This window comes from Centropristis striata, chromosome 6, assembly GCF_030273125.1.
Source record: "Centropristis striata isolate RG_2023a ecotype Rhode Island chromosome 6, C.striata_1.0, whole genome shotgun sequence".
In the NCBI taxonomy this organism is placed as follows: Eukaryota; Metazoa; Chordata; class Actinopteri; order Perciformes; family Serranidae; genus Centropristis; species Centropristis striata.
This window is the reverse complement of record NC_081522.1, coordinates 3,695,889-3,713,462: the sequence shown is the minus strand read 5'-3', so window position 1 is coordinate 3,713,462 and position 17,574 is coordinate 3,695,889. Positions and strand designations below refer to the sequence as shown.

The window sequence follows — 17,574 nt, the reverse complement described above, 5'->3', positions numbered from 1 at the left end:
TCCTCATCTACCTCTTGACACTTTTCTCCACCTCATCCTCCCCTTCTCTGATCCTTCTTTTTTCCTCACCATGGTCTTTACCTGCTTTAATTTCTGATGTTTCCTCTTCATTTTTTTTCTTTCCATCCCGCTCCTCCTCTTCTTTCCCCCTCATCTTTCCCCCCCTCTTCCTTCTAACCCTGCAGGAGGTGTTGAACATGCTGAAGGAGAGCAAGGCGGACATCTTTGTTGACCCCGTCCTCCACACAGCCTGCGCTCTGGACATCAAACATCAATGTGCAGCCATTCCACCAGGCAGAGGGCGCCGTGAGTCCACAAACACACCTCAGCTGAAAATCACATACAGGGGAATTCTAAAAACATTTTTAGCACTTGAAATCTGCTATGGTTTTTGGCTTGTTTTTTTTAGAAGGAAGTTCAATTCTATAGATTTAAAATTCCATAACTTGGACATTTTTGGTGTGTTTAATTCCTTTTGAATTGTGACTCATTGAACTGCTAGATCAGTATATCTGTTATTTATCTACAGGTTTGTTTAGCTTGTTTAGCATTAGATACACTACCGGTCAAAAGTTTTAGAACACCCCAATTTTTCCAGTTTTTTATTGAAATTCAAGCAGTTCAAGTCAAATGAACAGCTTGAAAGGGTACAAAGGTAAGTGGTGAACTGCCAGAGGTAAATAAAAAAAGGTAAAAAATAATGTACATTTCAGAATTATACAAGTAGGCCTTTTTCAGGGAACAAGAAGTGGGTTAACAACTTAACTCTATGGAGTCTTGGGCTATTTTGTCCATTTTTGAATTCTTTTCATGTCTTTGTAAGTCATTTTGTGTCTTTTTTTAGTCATTTTGTGTCTTTTGGTGTCTTTTTTTTGTTATTTTGTGTCTTTTTTTGTTATTTTGTGTCTTTTTGGTCATTTTGTGTCTTTTGGTGTCTTTTTTTTGGTCATTTTGTGTCTTTTTTTAGTCATTTTGTGTCTTTTTTTAGTCATTTTGTGTCTTTTGGTGTCTTTTTTTAGTCATTTGGTGTCTTTTGGTGTCTTTTTTTGGTCATTTTGTGTCTTTTTTTAGTCCTTTAGTCCAACATAAAATGTGATTTTGAATCTTTTTTTTACTTTCAAAACACTATCATGCTCAATAAAGAATTTTAAATGTTGCAAATGTGCATTAATTTCAGAGTACACTGAGACATTAAACTGCATCATTTTCAATTAAATTCTGGAAAAGTTGGTGTGTTCTAAAACTTTTGACCAGTAGTGTATATCACGCACTCTATAAAAGAAGACTTCTAACATTAATCTCATAATATTCCGACTTCAAACAGCGCAGCCACAAACCAGCACAAGATGACAAGAGTTCTGTGTTGTTTCCTCAGAGATGTCGTGTCTGATGGAAGCGCTGCAGGACAAACGTGTTCGTCTGCAGCCGGAGTGCAAGAAGAGGCTTCAGGATCGCATCGACATGTGGAGCTACGCTGCCAAGGTACGACTTGCTCAGCCAGTCAGTAAAGTCACACTGAGCGCTTCAACACAAACAGCCAGTATAGATTCTTCACGCTTTGTTGGAGATTTTTCTATTAATTAAACAGGGCTGGTACGGGTGCTTGAAATCCTTGAAAATGCTTGAATTTAAATGTTGTATTTTCAAGGTTTAAAAAGTGCTTGGATTTTGGATAAAGTGCTTGTAAGTGCTTGAAATTCTTACTGTATTTCTCTTGCAATCTGACTATATCCATCTATAGACCAGCTATTCTCAACCTTGGGGTCGGGACCCCAATTGGGGTCGCGAGATGATTTCTGGGGGTCGCCAAATCATTTTTCATTTTCATTTTTCAACCAAGTCATTTTGTGTCTTTTTTGGTCATTTTGTGTCTTTTTTGGTCATTTTGTGTCTTTTTTTTAATCATTTTCTGGTCAATTTGTGTCTTTTTTGGTCATTTTGTTTCCGTTTTTTGGTCATTTTGTCTTTTTTTTTGTCATTTTGTGTCTATTTTTAAGTCATTTTGTGTCTTTAAGTCATTTTGTGTTGTTTTTGGTCATTTTGTTTCCCTTTTTTGGTCATTTTGTCTTTTTTTTTGTCATTTTGTGTCTTTTTTGGTCATTTTGTGTCTTTTTTTGGTCATTTTGTTTCCTTTTTTGGTCATTTTGTTTCCTTTTTTAAGTCATTTTGTGTCTTTTTTGGGTGATCTGAACTGTGCGCGTGAGATTCTGTTCAGTGAGTGGGGGTCGCGGACAACATGCATGTTAAATTGGGGGTCGAGACTCAAAGGTTGACAAAAGGTTGAAAACTACTGCTATAGACTATAGATAATCACATGTTCAATGTAAAAAATAATGAGTAGCCTATCTGAAATGAAGATCGTTCCTCTTAAAAGTGTAATACCATCTCTATTGGTATGGTAAAGTGAAATCTCCCCCTTTTAGTATGTAAGTACTCATCTAAAACATGCAACTTACAACAGGTGTAAGATACTGGAAAAGCTTGAAAATTGACCTTGAGAGAAAGAAACGGTCCCGGTTGTGATCACGGCTGAACTCTGCCCTGTCCTCACTTCCTGTCAGGTGGCTCCTGCTGAGGGCTTCTCAGACCTGGCCATGCAGGTGATGACATCACCATCCAAGAACTACATCCTGACTGTGATTGGTGCAGGCGTGGCGCTGCTCTTCATGATGGGGCTGCTCTGCGGCAGATTCACCAAGCGCGTCACTCAGGAGCTGAAGGACAGGTAGACCCCGCCCACTCGGGGGTCAGGACACACCCACGGGAGAAACGACCACCGCCGATATGAACCCCACCCCCAACCTCATTTACCCCCCTCTCCTCCTCCACCTCTAATTCACCACTTCGATTCTCCTCATGCCACTTCATTTACAAACACCCATCGCTGGAATGACATTACCCACCATCCTGCAGATGCCAGTGGGTTCGATCAGTGACCCGCCTGCTGTTCCTTTACACAAGCTCCGCCCACTCTCCAAGAGGCCACGCCCCCTGCTGCCTCTCCCCTTTTTTTCTTCTTCTTCTTCTTCTCTTCCTGAGCTTTGCTACAGAGCACCAGGTCCTCCTGCAGTTCTGCCCTTCTCTCATCTGACAGATGCAGTATTCCTCCACTTGTTTTCACTTCACTGTGGGGTGAGGTGGGTGAGGAGGGGGAGGGGGAGGTGGTGGCGTAGGAGGTGAATGAAAACATTAAGTGTAAATGTGTAGAAAGTGTGATGGGAAAATGCTCATGTATAGAGCAGTTGAATGACTCCAGTATTTTAATGATAAGTGTGTGTGTGTGTGTGTGTGAGAGAGAGAGTGTGTTTGTGTGATTGAAACTGTCTTTCTACCACCATATTGGTCTTGTTTGTCCTCCTGGTAAAGGGTTTTTGGGGGTTGCTGTTTTGGCTCTGGATATTTTTTTTTCTTTCTTTTTTCTGCTGATGTGTGTTAGTTAGATTTATTCGCCATGGGACTGCCAGGCGGGCGGTGCCAACCAGCCAGCCAGCCCTCCACAGAGCCACAGATGAGAGGGCTCCGATTATATAAACACTCCCAGCCGGCTCGCTCAAAGCTCTCGTTACAGCAGGATTTATGGGTGGATATTTTTTTTTTTTTTCCTTCCGAAGCGACAGACCTGGCAACCTCAGCTCTCCTCTAATGCAGTCTGATATTTTTTTTTTTTTTTTTTTAAAGAATTGTTTTTATTTTTTCCCAGCCTGTGCCATAAACGCACTCACGTCTACCTGCTGCTCCCAGTTTAGCTGATTTTCCCGCTTCAGCAGCTGTGTGGAACGTTTTTTTTTTCGGTAGTGACACAGGAGTCCTCCCAGTGGAGCAGACAGACTGGGCCAACTGGCTTTTTATTTTATTTTTTTTATTTTTTTACCCCCCTCCAAGGTCAAGAACTTGCAGAGTGGCTATTGGTATTGTGCTGGTTGGTACGGGAAAAGCTGAGAGCGATGCAGGAATAAAACAGAATAAAGAAATGAAAAGATTCTAGATTATAATAGAGATGTGAACATTTTTGTGTAAAGATGATACTGGAATCATTGCACATTTTTCGTTCTTTTTTTTATATCTATAAATATATATATATTGTTTTGTCATAGCCTTATTTATTTGTTTACTAATGGTCAATTTTTTTTTTTCTTCTATGATTTGAATGTTCTCTGGTTGCCTTTTCTCCAGCAGGCGAGCGTCCCTCCTTACTGCAGGGGAGGGAGGGAGGGAGGGGAGGGAGGATGCAGGCCGTGAAGTGAAGGTTTTGGTCTCCTCCGGGCATCAACCTGATTCACGTGTGGCAGTGAACGCCTCTCTGGTGGGCCGAGTGAGTTAGATTTCTCGAAGACAGCAGCACATTAGAAATCTGATAAACCTGACCTCCGGTAGGGATGTTTGTTACGGATCAGACACGTTAATCTGGGAACTAAGAAGTTTTTTTAGTCAAAGTTAATGTGATGATAATTTGGGGATGACCACTCGGCACCTGTCTCCCATAACACAATGTTCCCTTACAGCAAACTTGAATTATGTTATGAGGGGAATGCATTTTCTCCTAGATTACTTAACCCTTTGATGCACAACATGGGTCAAAAATGACCTGCATTCATTCCCTACATGTTATTTAATGCTTACTGTGTGTTTCTGTGCTCTATCTTTTCATATCAACTTATTTTATGATTGAATATTCTAAATATTCTTTAAATATCTTTGATAACAACAGATCATTATTTCCATTTTGCTTCTCGTAATTTATAAAGAAAAAAAGTATTTGTATTATTACATAGCTAACTACTTGGCTAAGTAGCTTGCTAAGCTAACTACTTAGCCAAGAAGTTAGCTAAGTAGTTAGCTTAGCAAGCTACTTAGCTAAATACTTAGCAAAGAAGTTAGCTAAGTAGTTAGCTTAGCAAGCTACTTAGCTAAATACTTAGCAAAGAAGTTAGCTAAGTAGTTAGCTTAAGAAGCTACTTAGCTAATAAATGGATGTGGCTCATTTTTCAACCATGTTGTGTATTAGAAGAGTAGTGACAGAAAAAGGGATTTTATTCAAAAATGAATAAAGGAAAACATAAAAAATAGGATGTATGATGATCAAAAACAACTAATTGAGGAAAACCTGGAATACTGAACGATGAATTATTGCAAAGATATAGAACATAAAAACTGTCGGGTCACTTTAGACCCATGTTGTGCATCAAAGGGTTAAAATAAGTACACTTGTTTCTTGGGTGAAAATCCTGAGCTTTTTTGACCCCATCCATCCACCCCGAACCTAATCAGGGAAATAATACGTTTCCCTCAAAATGTAATTAACAAATACAGTTTTGTTGTATGCAAACATGGTTTTTAGGAGATCAGGCAGGACCACTGGTGCTTTTATTCACCATTAAGGCTGATATGTGATGTTAAACGAGTTCAGACAACAGTCTAATTTAACTGTAACTAAAGACATTATTATCATGATCTTAAAGCTACAGTGGGCAATAGAATTTGAATTTAAAAGGTCACTAAAATCTGGTTTAGGAAATCATCTGAGGTGAAAAAGGGGCAATGCGTGATTTATATTTCATCGACAATTTTACACCAGCAGTGATTGACATGATTGAAAGCTGCATTCAGGCCTACTGAGCTCTGTGTAATGAGCTTTTTATCAGGTTCAACAAATGTGACAAAAACATTCATATAAAGGTTGCCAGCTGAAGCTTTAGTTGGACTTTCATTGTTTCACCTGAACATAAAATCTATTAGAGACTATGGGCAACAATGGATCTTTTATCTTTAATCCAGTCCAACATAAACCAAAAGCGAAATTCAACATCTTATGTTGTCTCGTATAGCAAGGTCTTGATGTTAGTTTGTGCTTCGTCACATTAGTGTCAAGCTGGGTATCGCTACTCCATACTGCTTCTAATGTTTTTACCACAATAACCAAGTAAAATCAAAACCTATCCAGTCAAACAGTACCTACATTTGCCCCTTTTTTGTACCCAGATCTAGAAAAAAAAGCCCATTTGTATGCACTGCAAAAAAGCCAACTTGTATTTTTTGGCCTAAAACAGTGATTTAAGTTGGTAAAACTTGGAAATATAAATTACTGACATTTAGGGCAATAATATAAGTTAGCACAACAAAGGAAGCCAGTTGTCTGCTCAAAAACAAGTTGGTGAGTTGTTGTTACTTATATCTTTAAGTTGGGGTTCACAACAAGGGACAATAGTTCTGCTAACTCTTATTTCTTTGTTGTGAAATTTGGTCATTAGCGAAAGCTAGCGGCTAACTGATGCTAGCGGCTAACGGATGCTAGCGGCGCTGCTTGTTACAGCTACAAGAGTAGCCATTAGCGTGTCAATGCTAACTCAAAATTGTGGTCGCAACATTAGCTGACATTTCATAGCGGCGTTACAATCGTGCCAGAGAAATTCAGCAGTTGAGCAAACTCAGAAACAAAACTTAAAATATTTAGTTTAATTGTCCAACTTAAAATTGAAATTGAAAATTGAAATTTTGAGTTCACCCAACTTTTCTTTTTTTGCAGTGTGGTTTATGCTCACGGTTAATTACTGCAAGTAACCCAAACAGTCTGATGTTAAAAGTTGAGCGTGGTGTTTTTGATGGAGTCAGCAGTTCAGAATGCCAAGATGTTTTCAAAAATGTTCCAAAGCATGGCAGTATGTTTGATAAAATTATCTTTGAGAAGGGGACATTTTGCGCAACAGAATGCTTCCATTCACATGCTGCGTACTGAAGGAAGTCAGGGGGTAAAATAGGTATCAAATATAATGAACTATTAGTACTTTTTTAACTGATACCCAGCCCTGTTGCCAAGTAAATGACATTGGATGTGAGTGGAAGAAAGAGAAACGCGCACAAAACAAAGATGTGAAAAACCCAAACTGAACAAACAAAAAAGTGAAACGATATAATTTAATCTGACTGGATTTTTGGGGCTCTGACTGCAGCTCGGGTAAACGAAGCTGAATAAAAACAGAGCAGTGTTTGTGGATGTGGTTCAGCGTCTGCAGGTTGATGCCGGAGGAAGAAGGGCGGTCCAGGTCTCGGTGTGATTGTACGTCGGAGAGTCGTGGTGTTGTCGAGCTTTTTGGTCTCGGTGTTAAGATTTTCTAAAAAGGTCTCGCTGCCGCTGTGGGGCGTGTGAGTGACTTCGCCAACTGCAGAAACACTATAAGAGAATCTCTCCCAGCTCGAGCCGATCATGTGTACATGTGTACTATACTGAGTGATGACATACTGTAAACTACGTACCGTGCAGTTAGCCTGTACTGTTTGTTTTTCTTTTTGTTTTTTTTTAACTGTTGAAGCTTGGTGTGGTGAGCGCTGCCCTCCCTGCTTGTAAATGAGACGTCCTGATTCGTTGAACTGCCTTCACTTTTTTCTCCATCTGACCATCTGACGTCGGTTTTATCAAAGCGTGCCTACTCGCCATCCCACCCAATCCCGCTATACAGAACACCCCAGAACCCCCCTGCAGCACCCAGCATGTGTGAATGTGTGTGTGCGTGTGTGAATGTGTGTGTGCGTGCATGTATGTGTGGCTGATTCTGGACTGCGAGTGCGATCTCCAGTGGGTTCTTCGCTGTTCTTGTTGTCTTGAGCGATGATGACTAGAACATTTTTTGATTTTAAGTTTGTAATGATACAGATCTTTTTGTAAAACAATGTTTTGTGTCTGAATCCATTGAGCTCTTGATCATCTGACTTATTATTTTTTTCTCCCCCTGTCCACTTTTCTTTTTTTGGTTCCTTTTTGTTGCTCTGTACAGATGAAAATTGGACAGTTTGTTAATAATAATAAAGTCTGCAAGGTTTCTATTCCATTGTAAGGTGTGTTTATTTGAAAACCATCTTTAAAGGCCAATGCGGACCAAGGTTATTATAGTTAACGAAAACTAACGAAATAACGAAAACTAGAAATGAAAAAACATTTTTGTTAACTGAAATAAAAATAAAAACGAGAGTTTTTAAAAAAAAACGATAACTAACTGAAACTGTATTGTGTGGTTACAAAACTAACTAAAATTATAGTGAAAATGTCCTTAGTTTTTGTTTTTGTCAACTTTTTTCATTCATAATTCAGTGTTTCTATTGGAACATGCAACACATGGTGAATATGTTTACTGAGACTGGAATGTCTACACTAGAACCAAAAATTCAAAACACCTGGAACTGTAAGAGTTAATAACCTTATTGGGGCTGAGATGATAAACCAAAGGGAATAAAGGAAAAATGTATTATGACCTCTTTGAATCTGGCACCAACACATAGCCCATTACAAAAAAACTAAAACTAATAAAAACTAAACTAAAACTAAGCATTTTCAAAAAATAAAAACTAAACTAAAACTAGAAAGCTCACTCTAAAAACTAACTAAAACTAACTGAATTTGAAAACAAAAATTCACAACGAAATTAAAACTAAAACTAATGAAAAATCCAAAACTATTATAACCTTGATGCGGATGTGCATTCTATCTAATGGCCAGCAGGGGGCGACTCCACTGGTTTGCAAAAGAGAAGTCGGTTTATCTGCAAGTCCATAGACATAATGACCCTACTTCTCACCTGATTTATTACGTCAGTAAATATTATCATAATGAGTTTATGGTTTCAATCATTAGTTTCAAGCGTTCTTCATGATGACAATAAAGCAGAGTATGTTTCGGGCATCGCTTCCAGTGTTTTGGTTGCTTAAAAATGTCTTTAGTTTTCATTTGGACTAAAATACACTCTGCTTAATACTGCTCCACCATTCACTACTGGCAGAAGTTTAAAAAAATGTATTAACAGTAACACAAACTACTCATTGTGTGATGAATGTTCACCTTTTTTAGCTTTGTTCTAGCAGCAGGGAATTTTGGCAAACCTTTGCAGATTTGTCATTGATTATATCTTTGTTATAAAAATGTGTTTGTTTGTTTTTTTAAAAATGAAAAAAAAAAGCCTTTTTTTTTTTTTTTTAAATATAATGATTTGAGTAATAATTAATTTATAAATGCAATAAAAATTACCTGTTTTAAACCGAGTAAGAGAAGGGATTTTAAACTAGAACTCGACTTTGTTTTTGTCTGGTGTGAAAACTTGTTGGAGCATTAAAAGGCAGACAATAAGACCTACTGTTATATAGTACAATATATAATACATCAAACTTCAGACATCAACTATAATACAGCTGTAACCATTGAAACATGAATCAATCCAATCTGATGTCTTTTGTCTTCTGACAGAGAAATCATTCCTCTGAATAAATTAAAGGACATGTCTGTGGTTTTACATGTTAACTACAAGATCATACAATACATCACTGCCCACTATTGTTGTCAGATTTTTTTTGTTTTGTTTTGCTGAATTATTTAAATACTTCAGTAACATATTGTTTTGAATGCAGGACTTTTACTGCTGGGGAGTATTTTCACAGTGTGGTAGTGCTTTTACTTCAGTAGAGGATCTCAACACTTCCTTGTTGAGTTAAGATTAGATTAATTACTTTATTAATCCCACAATGGCGACTCTCCAGTTACAAGCCCGATTCCTAACCTCTAGGCCACGGACTGCCCAAAGAGTTGAGTGAATCACGTGACCATTAAGTCACATTTCCTGGATGCCTGGAGCCGACTGGTTCACAACATTTTTGAAGAGGCGCTCCATAAGAAGCCCTCAGGCTACAAGCCTCTCAAGGGCTACGAGTTTCAATGAGACAGACGTCAATACATTTTTTGACAACTTGTTTTCTGTCCTGGACAAACACAAATTTGCTGCACAGGACATCTGGAACATGGATGAAACAGGTGTGGTGGAAATTATTTCTATCTCCCTCCAACACCTTCCAGAGGCACACAGCCTTACAAAATAAAAGCATTACAGAATAAAAGCACTAAATAAAACAATATTTTTCTACACTGGAATCACCACAGTGCAAAATCCTGAAAAAATTGTGGCCAGAAAGGGAGTCAAGCAAGTAAACTGCAAAAAAGCCAACTTGTATTTTTTGGCCTAAAACAGTGATTTAAGTTGGTAAAACTTTGAAATATAAATTATTGACATTTAGGGCAATAATGTAAGTTAGCACAACAAAGGAAGCCAGTTGTCTGCTCAAAAACAAGTTGGTGAGTTGTTGTTACTTATATCTTTAAGTTGGGGTTCACAACAAGGGACAATAGTTCTGATAACTCTTATTTCTTTGTTGGGAAATGCAGGAAAGAGGTGAAATTCGGTCATTAGCGAAAGCTAGCAGCTAACTGATGCTAGCGGCTAACTGACGCTAGCGGCACTGCTTGTTACAGCTACAAGAGTAGCCATTAGCGTATCAATGCTAACTCAAAATTGTGGTCACAACATTAGCTGACATTCATAGCAGCGTTACAATTGTCACATTGCAGAAGTAAGGATTAAAAGTTATTACAATGTAATTAACTTAACTAAACTTAATTAAAATTATAAGTTAGTACAACTTACAGTTGAGTTGACAAAAATCTGAATTCAGAGTTGAGCAAACTCAAAAACAAAACTTAAAATGTTTAGTTTAATTGTCCAACTTAAAATTTTATCGAAGTTTGTTGCCTTGAAATTTTGAGTTCACCCAACTTTTCTTTTTTTGCAGTGTGGGTGCAGTCACCGCTGCAGAACAGGGGACACTAGTTACACTTGCCTGCAGTGAATGCCTCGGGGAAGTCCATCCCACCAATGTTCATCTTCCTCCGAAAAAAAATCCATTCTTCCTTTCCCAGCAATGGCCCTCCTGGCTGTATTGGTACAACAAATGGGTCTGGATGGATGCAAGGGGAGGACTATTTGGTCTTCCTCAAACATTTCCAGACTCACACCAAGTCCTCACTGGAGTCAAGAGTGCTGCTAATTCTCTACAACCCTACCTCTCACCTTTCTGTGGAGGGGATTGATTTTTGCAGGGGCCATGGCCTCGTCCTCCTCTCAGTACCCCCACACTGTTCCCATAAGCTGCAGCCCTTGGATAGCAGTGTATCTGGGCCACTAAAAAGAGGCTTGTATACAACTGCTGTGACAGCTGGATTAAAGCTCATCCAGGAGCCAAGGTTATAATAGTTTTGGATTTTTCATTAGTTTTAGTTTTAATTTCGTTGTCAATTTTTGTTTTCAAATTCAGTTAGTTGTAGTTAGTTTTCAGAGTGAGTTTACTAGTTTTAATTAGTTTTTATTTTTTGGAAAATGTTTAGTTTTAGTTGAGTTTTTATTAGTTTTAGTGTTAGTTTTAGTTTTTTTGTTATGGGGTATTTGTTGGGTGCCAGATTCAATAAGGTCACAATAAATGTTTCCTTTGTTTCCTTTGTCTGATCCATCTCAGCTCCAATAAGTTTATTAAGTCATAAAACCAAATGGATTAAATAGATTTAATATCAACCAAAAGAATTATGTATGAAAAAAGTTGACAAAGACGAAAACTAAGGACATTTTCACTATAATTTCAGTTAGCTTTAGTTAGTTTTGTAACCACAAAATACAGTTTCAGTTAGTTATCGTTTTAAAAAAAAACTCTCGTTTTTATTTTTATTTCAGTTAACGAAAATGTTTTTTCAATTCTAGTTTTTGTTATTTCGTTAGTTTTCATTAACTATAATAACCTTGCCAGAAGCCACAATGACCATTTATGATCTGCCAGGCGTTGTGAAGAGTGCCCTTCCCCGTGCTGCATTTCCGGCAAATATTCAAGCAGGGTTTGCATGCACTGGAATTTGGCCTTTTAATAGGAATGTTTTCAGTGACAGTGACTTTGCAGCATCCCCAGTCAGAGACCGCCCACTGCTAGCAGAGACACCAGAGGTTCATCTTCCTCTACAACTCCATCACCCAATGTGGCACTGGTGGCATCCTCCATGCCACTTGGAGCATCATCCCCCGTCACACCATGTGTGGTGTCCGAGCCTGAGCCAACACCCGGGTCCATCCGTCCACACCCAAGAGCTGGCCCAAGAAACCAGACGACAAAGGGAAGGAAAAGAAGGGAAACTGCTGTCCTTACAAAGCCTGACTTTTTAATTAATCAAATTGTGTGTAGAAACTCCTTGCACCACTATAGCACTAGAGGGTCCAGTAACGGTCAGCTTGAAGTGCCTCACCCAAGAACAAAGGCCTTATCGCGATCTTTTATCTATAGAGCAATTACTCTGTGGAATAATCTGCCTCACTACCTCTGTTGCACTGAAAGTAAACAGGTGTTTAAAAAGAAAAGTTGTTCTTACCTTTTCTTACCCTTTTTAGGTTTATAGTGATTGACCTTGCCTGTAAATGTTTGATATATTACTAAGGTACCAGCTAATGGGGATCCTTAATAAATAAACAAATAAACAAATACTCCCGTGAAAAAAACAACTGGAGGCTGAGAAAATCAGGTCTGCAGCTAAAAATAAAATCCAAACTCAAGAAGCAAAAAATTCAGGACTCATCTGATGATGAAAATGAATTGTGCATTGTGTGCTTGGAGAGCTGCTCCAGGCCAAGGGAGGTCTGGCTCCAGTGCTGGTCCTGTAAAGCCTGGGCACACAAGGACTGCACAGATGGAAGGGATTTTTACACTTGCCACAACTGTGACTCGGACTAGGCCTACCGAGCCCCCCACCCCCCCTCTCTCTGTTGTTGAGAATGTTTGAGTTCATGTTTAAATGCGTTTTGAGGTGTTCTACCCATTAAATCATTTTCTTGCATTATAATTTGACAGCTTCACCACTTTTTTTGTCATGTAGTATGAAAAAAAAGGTAATCATTACTTAAAAACAGGAAATTAATAGTCACAATAACATGACTGATGAATAATATTTTCTATTTTGACTATATGATTGATTCGTTATATATTTTAGACACGTTACAACCGTCCCTGTACACTAAACAGTGTAACAGTGGAAAGACTGTATTAAAAGCAATTTTGCAACCTGTACATATTTCATAAAACCACTTAAATACATTATTTCAGCAGCTGACAGATTGAAGTTTATAATATAATAAATTGGTTATTCCAGTGTAAATGCTTTTTGATGTTTTGCTAAAAATTGCAAAAAGTGTTACAACTGTCCCTGGTCTCCCCTAGTGTGTGTGTAGGCAAACAAACAAACAACAACCACAACAACCATTATTCATTGCGTTATTACATTTGTGGGAAGTTATTACAAAAGCCTATTGAAAGTTGAAGATTTTCACTTACCCATAAACGTAATAAGTCCCAGCAAACAAACGTAATAGTTTTTACATTTGTGGGAAATCGCGTGTTACGTTTGTAGAAGGCAGCGGCTATTACGTTTGTGGAAAATTTAATATCTTTGTAGGATTATCACATTAAAAGCTGCAGATTTTTATTAGGCTTTTTATTGGATTTGTGGACGTTATTACATTCGCGGGCGTTACTCTTTAGATTTAGTTCAAACCAGAATCTGTCTTTGTGCGATCTGTTTTTACCACATAAAGAATATCATGCCACAGAAATGTGTCATTTCAGATAATGTAGGCCTACTTATACAGTGACTGAACTCCCACTAGTTTGGTTTAGACATAATACAAGCTACACAGCTAGTTCTAGCTAAAAAATCAAACTGAGTGAAACGACCATATGATTTTCTACAAAATGTTTCACTAGGCTATCACTTAATGTAATGTAATGTGATGTATATCCCTCTTTTTTCCCTCTGATGTGTCACATTGCTATATATCTTATTACAACATACCAACTTGCTAATAGATATTATCCAGTGTGCTGGAACTCTATAATATTTGCCTCAAAACTATTCGTACACTGCAAAAAAGCCAACTTGTATTTTTTGGCCTAAAAAAGTGATTTAATTTGGTAAAACTTGTAAATATAAATTACTGACATTTAGGGCAATAATGTAAGTTAGCACAACAAAGGAAGCCAGTTGTCTGCTCAAAAACAAGTTGGTGAGTTGTTGTTACTTATATCTTTAAGTTGGGGTTCACAACAAGGGACAATAGTTCTGCTAACTCTTATTTCTTTGTTGTGAAATTCGGTCATTAGCGAAAGCTAGCGGCTAACTTATGCTAGTGGCTAACTTATGCTAGCTTGTTACAGCTACAAGAGTAGCCATTAGCGTATCAATGCTAACTCAAAATTGTGGTCCCAACATTAGCTGACATTTCATAGCCGCGTTACAATCGTGCCAGAGAAATTCAGAGTTGAGCAAACTCAAAAACAAAACTTAAAATATTTAGTTTAATTGTCCAACTTAAAATTTTATCGAAGTTTGTTGCCTTGAAATTTTGAGTTCACCCAACTTTTCTTTTTTTTGCAGTGTATTGGCAGATTGTACTATCTATCGATCCCAGCTGACATTCAGTGAGAGGCGGGTTACACCCTGGACAGGTCGCCAGACTGTCACAGGGCAGACGCATAAGGGGTGTTTCCATTACAGTCCAATACCCGAAATGAGGCGGGTCTCACTCGCCGAAACGCCCCTAATTTGAATATGAGCCGTCCGGAGCGGTCTTTTGCCCAGACTTTTTTCGTCCCTGTCGAAGAGCAGAGCCGGATGTGATGCCACAACAACACACACCATTTGTAAGAGCTGGCGAAGCAGTGTTGCCAACTAATCGACTTTACCGCTATATTTAGCGACTTTTCAGCCCCCCCTCTAGCGACTGTATTTCAAAAAAGCGACTGGTGACAAATCCGCAATTTTTTATGGTATTATTGGAGACTTTAGGGGCCGGCGGCTCGTTAAGAAGAGTAAAAACAAGTTGAGGCGGCACAGTCCTCCTGCAGCAGTCTCTACCAGCTTCAGTCACAGAGCCGGAGGGGATGTTCACCCCTTAGCGTCCAATCTGCAAATTGCTAATAGGCTAACAGTTAGCTCTGTAGCAGTACAGTGTGTATGTGCTGCTGCTGCAGGAGGTGTTCACTAAGCGATCTCTGTTTGTTTACAACAAGCACCGGACACTCTGTGCACAGTTAGCGATGCCGGTTAATTCACAATCACAATGTTTATGATCAGCGGACATCATAATGCATAATTAGCCATGCTGCTTTGTTTATGATCAGCTGCTGATGTTGTGCACAGTAAGCGACGGCGGCCACAGTTGCGTCTCCCTTGTTTAAGCGTATTTGATCATGGTCGAAACTGTCGCTATCTGATTACACGACGATCGAAAACCATACGTCTCGTAAATCCGTCTGGGGGCTTTTATGTAATGGAGACACGCAGAGTGAGCGGACATTTGAGAGGCAGTGGGTGGCCACTCTTCAGCATAAAGCAGTAGTTCTCAACCTTTTTGAGTTGCGACCCCCAATTTACCATGCATGTTGTCTGCGACCCCCGCTCACTGAACACAATCTCACACGCACAGTTCAGATCACCCAAAAAAGAAACAAAATGACCAAAAAAAGGAAACAAAATGACCAAAAAAAGACACAAATTGACCGCAAAATGATCAAAAAAGACACAAAATTACCCAAAAAACAAACAAAATTACAAAAAAAAGACACAAAATGACAAAAAAAGACTCAAAATGACCGAAAAAATTAAACAAAATGACCAAAAAAGACACAAAATGACCAGAAAAGACACAAAATGACCAAAAAAGACACAAAATGACCAAAAAAGACACAAAATGACCCCAAAAAGAAACAAAATTACCAAAAAAAGACAAAATGACTAAAAAAAAGACACAAAATGACCCAAAAAAGAAACAAAATTACCCAAAAATGACACAAAATGACTAAAAAAAGACACAAAATTACCTAAAAAGACACAAATTGACCACAAAATGATCAAAAAAGACACAAAATTACCCAAAAAACAAACAAAATTACAAAAAAAAGACACAAAATGACAAAAAAAGACTCAAAATGACCGAAAAAATTAAACAAAATGACCAAAAAAGACACAAAATGATCAGAAAAGACACAAAATGACCCCAAAAAGAAACAAAATTACCAAAAAAAGACAAAATGACTGAAAAAAAGACACAAAATGACCCAAAAAAGAAACAAAATTACCCAAAAATGACACAAAATGACTAAAAAAAGACACAAAATTACCTAAAAAGACACAAAATGACCAAAAAAAGCCATTAAATGACCAAAAAGACTAAAACACATTAACACATGAACACTTTAACACAGTGGAGACAGAGCTGACTTCCAAAATGATTTGGCGACTCCCAGAAATCATCTTGCGACCCCAATTGGGGTCCCGACCCCAAGGTTGAGAACAGCTGCCATAAAGGAAACACTGCTACAGAGACAGACTCTCATTCACTCCTACAGGCTACTTAGAGTCACCAATTAAACCTAAGCTGCATGTTTTTGGTCTGTGGGAGGAAGCTGGAGGACCCGCAAACTCCATACAGAAGAGCCTACGACCCTCTTGCTGTGCAAATCACCTAGTTAATTCCAGCTTTTTATAGACATTATTGCCCATTTGACACTGTTTAAATCTACACACATTCTGATGCTAAACTTCCGGTTTGTTTTACCAAGACTGCTGATTTCTTCTATTCTAGTACAAAACAAATCCTTTATGAAAATGATCATTTGGACTTTCAACAACCTAAAAGAATCAAATACCATTCAAACATATAAGTCCTCCCAGACATCTGACTGAATCTCATCAAGCATTTGTGGATTGTGTACATATTTATCTAGTTATCTATAAATCCCCACACGTGTAAATATTTTAAGTGAACAGAGCTGACGTCACAGTCTGATGTACGAGTTTGTGTAGACAGATGTGTGTGTTTGCCTTCATGTAAACATACATCTAGTGTGTTTTCTGTCTTGTACGTGTGTGTGAGAATACGTCTGCAGACATACAGTGTAAACACACGGGCCTGTATGTCTGTGTGTTGTGTGTTTTTTAATGTGTGTGTTCTGTCTGGGCTGTGGAGGCTTCAGGCCGTCTGACGAATCTCTGTGAAATTCTTCAGTCAAAACACGTCGACCTCGCAGCTTCCATCGAACAAAACTACAGTTTTACGCTTCGAATGTCTCAAAACATCTAAAAATACCTTTCTTGAGGATTTACAGCTTATAACAGAGCACAAAATAAACCTGCGCATGACACAGTATCGGGTAAAACATGTTTATTATGTGTTTAACGGAGATATTTCTGCTTTATTATCAGAATATAGACAGTACAGTAGCAGAAATATCTTTTTACTTAACTTTTTATTTTCAGCACAGACGTTGACTCATACAGCCCCAGTGTGTGCCACTCATGCATTACTGTTATCATAAAATTACAACTCACAGGACTAAGCACCCGTTTGTAAAAGAAAAACATTTTACAAATCCTCAAAGACCCCAAGACATGTTCTATCTGCTGCAGAATTAAAAAAAAAATCCAAACAAACATGGCTCCTGAAAGTGATCTTCTGTTCGATTTAACGAGACGATTAACAAATTCAAAAGTTCAAGTTCAAAGAATTTTATTCGTCATTGTTACGGGAACAATGACACAACAGAGCATATCTAGAAAATTAGCTATAAAACCATTGATTAGCCATGTGATTGGTCATGATAACGCATCAGAAGGACAATAAGTTGTAAAAGAAGTGTTCAGATCCTTTACTGAAGAAAAAGTTAACAATTCAAAAC

The 17,574-nt window shown here is 38.2% G+C and overlaps 1 protein-coding gene across 2 annotated transcripts in view; it reads left to right on the top strand.

Moving 5' to 3' along the window:
- Window positions 1–4,794, top strand: part of glg1a (golgi glycoprotein 1a) — a 70,675-nt gene extending 65,881 nt beyond the window's left edge. For both annotated transcript variants that reach the window (XM_059334897.1, XM_059334895.1), the window contains 3 exons: window positions 186–306; window positions 1,376–1,482; window positions 2,562–4,794. In XM_059334897.1, coding sequence (XP_059190880.1) covers window positions 186–306; window positions 1,376–1,482; window positions 2,562–2,729 — 396 coding nt within the window. In that variant the 3' untranslated portion in view covers window positions 2,730–4,794. The remainder of the gene's footprint in view (window positions 1–185; window positions 307–1,375; window positions 1,483–2,561) is intronic.
- Window positions 4,795–17,574: the final 12,780 nt, after the last annotated feature.